The 8,961-nt window shown below is 32.3% G+C and overlaps 1 protein-coding gene across 1 annotated transcript; it reads right to left on the bottom strand.

The window, feature by feature from the left end:
- Nucleotides 1-537: 537 nt before the first annotated feature.
- LOC138055319 (uncharacterized) lies at nt 538-1,254 on the bottom strand. The gene has a single exon (XM_068901290.1). The coding sequence runs from the start codon at nt 1,252-1,254 to the stop codon at nt 538-540; it is 717 nt and encodes a 238-aa protein (XP_068757391.1).
- Nucleotides 1,255-8,961: the final 7,707 nt, after the last annotated feature.

Raw genomic sequence — 8,961 nt, forward strand, 5'->3', positions numbered from 1 at the left:
AGTGCCATATAATATACATCATTATTTTAAGCGGAGAATGTTTTGTATTTAATCTTAAATTTGAATACTTTAACAATATTATCACTGAATTGTATACGTATGTTATCAAGATTAGTAAATAATCGATTAATATTTACTGTTATGATTCTATTTGTTGGAAAATTTAGATTATAAGTGAATATTTTATCCCCTTGAATGATTAAAAGATGATTGCTGGATGATAAATAAGTGGATTGAGAAAAAATCTTTATTGAAATGATATATATTGAATCAAAATTTAGAAGCGTATAAAGTGGATGTTGAAATTCACATCTTACTGATGATGTTAAAGTCCTACCCCAAATGTAAGATGGTAATATTTTATCACTTATTGATGCAGACAAACCCAAAATCTTATTACCATTCATTTTTATGGATTTCATAATCATAGATAGTAAAATCTATATCGTTTTTTGCTTCATCTTTGATTCCATAAATCACAACATAAAGAGGTAATAAATTAGGTGATAAATTATCATATCTACTCTGTGCGTTCACCTATAAACGTCTTTGAATTGATGGTGATGTACCGTCTGGTGATAAGTTTAAAATACTACGATAATATTTGTAATCAGTGTCTATTTTTATTGTATGTGATTTATGAATGTTCATATTCAGTTTTTCAAATGATATATTAAATGAATTAAATTCTGAATCATGTCGACCATCTTTTTGAAAATACGCTTCAATACACACGGTATAATTATCACTAAAATTATCACGTAACAACTTAAAGAGATTGAAATCGAATCTTCCCTTAAACAGACTTAAACCATCATTTGTTTTTTGAACCTTCAATGAAAACGCCTTTTTGTTTGATTTATGTGGAGAATCAGAATAATTGACTAAAATAACATTTCGGATATTGAAATCTTCTGTAAATTCTCCATCATCCATTGCATAGCTTAACACATTTTTCCTATTTTCATGCATGCTTATATGACTCTCTGCAAGTTTTCGGTCTGTGTATTTTTCACTATTGGTAGACGTGGTTGAAATAGCATCATTTACTTGCTTCAAAGTTATAGCGTCTTGATTATGAGTTGCATCTTTTAGGTTTTTTATTTGTAAATTATTCATGTCAAGATTTGAAGTCATCTTGTTACTACCATCCAATCTCAAACATCTTGCAAACTGATTATCAACATAACTCTTTCGAGTTACATCAAATTGACCGCTTGGAGGACCACAATTGATGATCTTTTTCTGAGACATATTTAAATCCCCAGTTATATTTTGCGAACCGTCTCGAAGAACAACCTGATTTATATTTGGTTTGGCAGCTAGCTCAGTATCAATGTATCCTTTGTTCACTACATCAGTTGGTTGTGATCCATTTCCGACTTGCGTTATTTTGTTATAACCAAAAATCGAAATCCCCAGTTACAGAAAGTGAACCGTCTTTTTTCAAGTAATTAGCCAGCTCTGTTTTATCCGCTTTTGATACTAGACTAGTTTGTAATTGGTGTTTTGTTACAGCATCACTATTGTCAGTTCCTTCTCCAAGATTGCTAATTTTTTCAATTTTCATATCAATAGGATTTTGGGCTTCTATTTTACCATTATCTGTATTCAAATCAAAGTAAAAGTTATGTAGATGTAAACTGCTGACAGCATCGCTATACCCATGCCTAGCAGGAGCAATATTTTCTACACGTCTGTTATCCATATTAAGGGGTCCAGTCATTGCATTGCTTCCATCTATTTTTAATGTCTTAGAAAACTCTGAATCAACATAGCTTTTAGTGCTTGCATCATTATTTAATTGCAGTAAAGCTACATTTCTTAATTTTTTATTTTGAATATCGTAATCACCGTCATCTGTCAGTTTGAAACCAACACCAGGCAATCCTCTTATTTGTCGTGTGAAATTGTATCTTCTGGTAATTTACCATTTGAGTAACTCATATATATTTGAGTTATATAATTGATTTATATTTTTCCATCAAAGTTCTTTGTTGTGAATTTGCGTGGCTTATCAATATATATGAAACTGAAAGGGTCTCTTGTTGCTTTTTCATATAATTCTTTTGGGATATTGTTTTCACGACAAATGAGACTTTTTTCATTTGCACTGGGAAATTCATGGACAACAAAATGACTACAATTTAATTGAATATCTTTTGGTGTCTTATAGTAGCTTTGACTCAAATAAATAACACTGCAATTTTTATGTCTGCCTCGTATAAAATAGTCGACTAATGGTTTTTGATTTCTCTCGCAGACAAAGTCGTCAAAAACTGTCAATTTCTGATTTTCACAGTCAAGATCATTTACTGGAATAATTCCATCATTACTAGCTTGAATTATATCATATCCAACCTCATCACTTATAGGCTGAAATGCATCAATAAGTTTTTGGTACTTAGACTGCTCTAAATTTTTTGCATAAAGGTATATTTTATCAAAGTACAATAATTTGTAAATCCTATGTAGTAGTGTATTAGTTTTACCCGAACCACTTGGGCCACATACTAACATTCGGAAACATCGATCGGGCATGAAATCATATAATTGTTTGAAGTTTGTGACAAAATCGTCATCAGTGTCATAATTTGGTATTATCATTATATTATATGAGTATATTATTTCAACGACGTGTATAACATGGAGTATAACACAGTGTTAAACGTTATTTTTTATATATGAATTTCCATTTTATGTAACGTAATAATATAACAAAAATGAGTTTACTTAGGTGGAAAAAACTTGCAACGAGTAAATCTGAATTAGGGGATAAGATCAATTATGTCCCTGATGCAATTACAAAACATAATATTGGTCAGCAGACCAGTCAACAGGGATTTTCAAAAGTATTTAAACCAATTACAAGTAAATTAGATGAGGTTATTGACAGTAATAAGGTTTTAAGAATTCCAAAGAAAAAACGACCACTGAAGAAAGGAGAAGTTTTGAATTACGGTATTGATATAGAGGATGAAGTTGAGGACATGGGTTTAGATGATCTATTTGAACAACCTGTTTTGCCACAGCAAGAAAAACAACTGGTGCCAAAACCGCCAACATATGAAGAATCTTTACAAGATCTTCTGGAAGGAAAAAAAGAGATTTATGTTGATCCTCAGTACTTTCCTGAAGAACCAGAATTGCCACCAGAATATGATGAAGACGATGAGATAGATTATGGATTAGATGATGAAGATATGGATAATGAGATATTAGGTGATCTTGGTCTTCAAAATTATGATTCTGTTGAAAAGGTAATAAATCAACAAGAAATGACTCAACAAAAAAACAAAAAATATCTCAATAAGATTATCAATGAAGCTAAAATAAAAAGAAATCAATTGAAAGGTTATAAGACTTCTATAACTAAACAATTCAACAGTGGTTTAATTTCTGAAGCTATGAAACAACAGGAAAACAAAAGAATAGATAAAGCTAGAAACACTCTAAATAAATACATAAAACATTATGAAAATAAAATCGAAACAATAAAAGGTTCTGGCAGGAAAAAACAAAAAGGTGGTAATGTTATATTTTTCAACAAACCGAAAGAACTTATAAAAAAATTAGATTTAATTGTTGGTGAGATATTGGCAGGTAATACTAGCATTGACATGCGAAATATGGGTGTTTCTATATTGGACACATTATTAAAAATGTCGACAATCAATAGATCACAATATGGTAAATTATACAAACAATATTTCAAAATTTAATGTAACTTCATTATATAATGCAACGAGAGATAGTTTTATCATCTTATAGCGTAAAAAATAAAGGGAATAATAAACCAGAAGATTTTACAACAAATTTTACTAGGCCTATAATTCTTGACAATAATAAGCAATATGTTATTGGTCTTTAAATCGAGTTATTAACATGTCATTTACTTGGTTTAATGTAAATTCATCGTATGGGAATCAATTAATTAAATATAGCTCAGATAATGGTTCAACTTTTAAAAACATCACCCTTCCAGCCGGTGTATGGAATTATACAGATTTCAACACCTACATAAAAAATATAACAAAAACTGGTGATACGTATCCGATAACTCTTGAATTCGATAATACAACATTTAGGGTCACGGTTACATTAGCTGAAAATTACCAACTTGATTTAAGAGCAAGTAATTTTAATGACCTAATCGGTTTTGACAAAAAGATATAGACAAGTGGAACACATATTGGGCCTAAATTACCCAATCTCAGTCAAGACACAGACATACTCAATATTCATTGTGATTTAATGAACAATTCACTTGTAGACGGTAAAGATACGGACATCATTTATAGTTTTAGCACAAGTGTACTGCAACCCTCGTATAGCTTTACTTTAGAGCCACGAAGAGTGACATTTAATCCAATTAATAAAATTACAATATCAGCTGTAAGAATTTGGATTACCGATGGAAAAAGAAGATCACTCGATCTAAATGGAGCGGATACGTCTATTTCACTAATTCTAAAAAGCATAGAATAATATAACATAAAAGTATAAATGAAACCGTATGAATTCAAGAGGTTTTATCATCCAAAACTTGGTAGATTTGTTTATCAACACAAAGGGTCTGGGATTATCGTTGATAATATTTTCAAACCGTTAAAGAGTGTGGCATCATCTGTTTTAAAGAATTTTGCTAAACCAATAGCAAAGAAGGCATTACAATCGGGAGTATCCCATGCAGGTGAGCGTCTGGGTAAGGCGGTATCAGAGAAGTCTGGAGAACTAATAATGAAAAGACTTGCGGATATGAGAAAAGGAGCTACAACACAAAGAGCAATTGTTCCATCCTCACCCATTAAATAGCAACAGCAATATGAAAGTACTGATATGATACTCAATAGATTGATATCAGGATCTGGTATAAAAAGAAGGCGTAAAATCTTTAAATAACATATATGGTATAATTTTTATCTAACATAATGATATATGTCTCTTAGAAGAAGCGAATTTTTACGAAGAAATGAGTTAGTGCATTTCCAACTGGATAATGTAATTATAGCTCCAGAAAATAATCAACACCAAGAGAAAAATGGGTATAAATTTACAATCAATGATCAATCCAGTTTCTACGATTGGTTCAATGCTTATTTTGAGATTCAGTTTCAGGTACAAAAATTGGCTGATGGTTCAGCCTATGGTGGAGATCGAATCACAGTTATTAATGGAGCTCATTCATTGATTAGCCACATGATGATAAAAAGCGCTGGTAAAATTGCGTACGATACTGATAATTTACACAAGGTTGTTTTTGTCAAAAACCTCCTCGAATATAGTGACGATTTTAGTCGCTCAGTAGCCAAAAATAGTCTTTGGTACTTGGATACAAGTCATCAGATAGCTAATGCTAATCAGAATACGGGATTTGAGGCTAGACGACTTTTAACAACCGGGAATTCTGATGTCAATAGGAACATACCTCTTAATCGTTACAGTTTTTTTGAAGTGTTGGAGGGTAAGATGCTGGTACCGATGCAGCTTGAATTCAATTTAAAGCTACAGAATGATAACGAACTACTTCAAAAACTTGATGCAGTTGATGATGGAAGGGTTGTCATTAACAGATTTCTACTATGGGTCCCAAAATTGACACCAAAAGACAGTCTGTATGATAAGTTTATTAGTTCTTTTTTAAAACAGGATAAATGGACATATCTCAGAGAAATGTATCAAATGTCAGGTCCGAGGCATGGTAGTGGATTCTTCCAGATTTCTTCTAGTGTTGACAATGTTAAAGGAATTTTTGTATACCTACAACGAGCTAAAACAAACAATTCAGCGGCAAATCCATATGAATTTGATACATATAATATCAATGCCGATCGTGCAAATGGTAGTTATTTGACAACATGTCGTCTAGAATATGGAAATGGAGTTTTCTACCCAGAAACTGAGTATGACTCAGAAAGTAAACTAAGAATCTTTAATGATTTAATGTCTTATGCAATGAGGAAAAATGATTACAACACCGGAACCCAGTTGAATCTAGCTAATTATAATAGTTTATACCCACTAATCTATTTCGATCTATCATATCAGGCAGAGAAAGTAACAAGAGATCCCAAACAGTTGATTTTTAGGTATAAACTCAATGCTAATAGTGCTGGCGACAGTCCTTTCAGTGTACATGCTGTCGTTTTATATGAAGAAACAGTCGTCATTGGCAAAATCGGAAATGAACTGGTTATAGTGTAAAGAAGTCCATGACACCAACTATAGGATATTTCTTTTTTATATATGTTTTGTGAACCATGGAATTTATATAACATATATTATATACAACAAATGACTCAACTTTTTGAAATCAATGTGAGACTTTCAGAAAATCAAAAAAAGAATCTGAGTACCGCTTACCATAAAAGGGAAACAATTGTTCTGAGACTGACAAATAATTTTCTTCATGGAAACGATACTCTTTATGTTCCAGCAATGATAAAAAAGACATTGGAAAAAAATCGCAAATTGAATAAAGGTATGGATATTTGTCTTGCTAAGACTAATATTAGAAAACAAGTCGGTGGAAATCTATTGACAATTTTATCACTGGGACGTACACTTTTGCCAACAGTAGGTAAAACCCTTGGTCTTTCAGCTCTTTCAGGCTTAGCTTCAGAAGGTGCTTCTCAATTGGTTAAAGCAATCTCTGGAAAAGGAGTACAGACGGGTGGTTTTCTCGTACCACAAGACAAAATTAAAAAGCTGATAGAATATAAACATCTTTTATTGACGAAACAAAAACAGGATATATTAAATGCCCTTCAATTGGGTTCAGGTGTTAATATAAAACCGACCAAAACACAATTTTTAGGCACTCTGTTAGCTAGCATCGGTATTCCACTACCTATTGATGCTTTCAAAAAGCTAACGGGAGGATCAGCACCACAAATTGGTATACCAACTCCTTGGCCGAAACATGGTACAGGAGCGCCTAGAATCGGAATGCCAAAAGCACCTCCTCCTTTCTACAGCTTTCCATCATATATCACAGGTAATGGTAAAAAAAAAAGAACCACCAAAAAAAAAGTCGGGAAAGGATTACTTCTTGGCAGAAACAGCCCATTCAATGGCATCCCTCTTTTAGGAGCAATATTGTAAAACCGAAATTCCATAAAGACATCCCGTTAAGTAATCATGATTTGTTAAAATGGTGTAAATATTTGAATATACCGATAAATGATGTTCTGTCAAGAGACAAAAGCATTCAACATAACCATAAGCAAGTATTATTTATTTACAATCTTGAACCGTCATATATGAGCGGAAGCCATTGGGTTGCAACTTGTGTAAAGGATAATGTAATAAATTATTTTGATTCCTTTGGTATGCCCCCATTTCAAGAGATTGTAAATCATGCCAAAAAGAAAAATTTAACTCTATTACATCAGAATGATCAGATACAAAATATGTATACAACCACGTGTGGGTACTTCTGTTTGTACTTTCTAAATGACATGAATAAGGGAAATTCGTATTATGATTTACTAAAAGTGTTTGATATAAATGACACCATGAAAAATGAGATATTTATTGAAAATTATTTTAGAAATATCTAACATATATAATATATGAAATCATATTGTGTTAAACAAAAAAAGGTCACTGAATGCACTGAGCCTTCAGGTTACAAAACAACTAAAAATGGTAAACTTATGTTCTTTTGTACTTGTGTAGAATGTGGGATAACAAAGACTAAATTTGTTAAAAAAGAGAAACAGGTGGGAAACGGACTAGCCCGTCGTCTGGGGCGGGCATATTAAGTACTGTTGGTGATACAGCAGCAGAATTATTTTTAACTAAAGGAGTACCTTATCTTGGTAAAAAAGCAGTTGAAATGGGTAGATATTACACATCAGAAATGCTACGAGATCCAAAGTTGCAAAAAAAAAAAGCGATTGATTATGCTTTGGATAAACTCAATCCAGCAATTCATAATGTTGGATCACAAACTTTGAATCAATTGTCAACAAAAATCAGACCAAATAAAAAATACACAACAAACAGAAAAGATCTAGACGGTGGTGCTCTTGATATTCACAAAGCTATTGGAAAACTTCCAAAACCAAAAAAAGGTTGGACGCTTCCTGGGCATCATTACACAGGACCTTACAACCCTCTAGAAGATCAACTAAAATATAACCCCAAAACTGGTGAAATACTTAAAATATATGATATGCCAACTGGTAAAACAGATGCTATAGCGATGCAGCACGATGTTGATTATTCAGTATGCAAGGATGATAGGAAATGTAAAAATAAAGCAGATAGAAAAATGGTTCAAGCTTTAGACAACGTACCGTATAATGAAAGACAATGGGGGCATTGGTTGGCAAGAAATGTTATCAATACGAAGCAGAAACTAGGTCTCAGAGTTTCAAAAAACGGAAAAAGCCATTGAGTGAAGAAAACTGGCAAGAAAAATTAGCAGATGAAACACATGCATCCATAAGACGTAACTTTACTCGGCGGCGTATAATAGTAAATCATATTGATGAAATATGGGCAAGTGATTTAGTGGAAATGCAACAATTTAGCAAATGGAATAAAGGTTATCCGTATCTTCTTATGGTTATCGATGTTTTCAGCAAATACGGTTGGATTATACCATTGAAGGATAAGAAAGGTGAATCTGTCACTGAAGCATTCAAATCAATATTCAAGGAAGGTAGAAGACCACAGTATTTATGGGTTGATAAGGGTAAAGAGTTCTATAACAAACACTTGAAGGACTTATTAGATAAAAATGGGATACTTATGCATTCAACCGAAAATGAGGAAAAATCCTCAGTGGTTGAAAGATGGAATAGGACAATCAAGTCTAAAATGTGGAAACAGTTCACTGTTCAAGGTAATACACAGTATTTAGATATGTTACCAAAATTAGTTAAAAAATACAATAATACCAAACATTCAAGCATAAAGATGACACCTATAGAAGCATCTAATAAGAGGAAT

This window comes from Montipora capricornis, chromosome 7 (assembly GCF_036669925.1).
Source record: "Montipora capricornis isolate CH-2021 chromosome 7, ASM3666992v2, whole genome shotgun sequence".
Lineage (NCBI taxonomy): Eukaryota > Metazoa > Cnidaria > Anthozoa > Scleractinia > Acroporidae > Montipora > Montipora capricornis.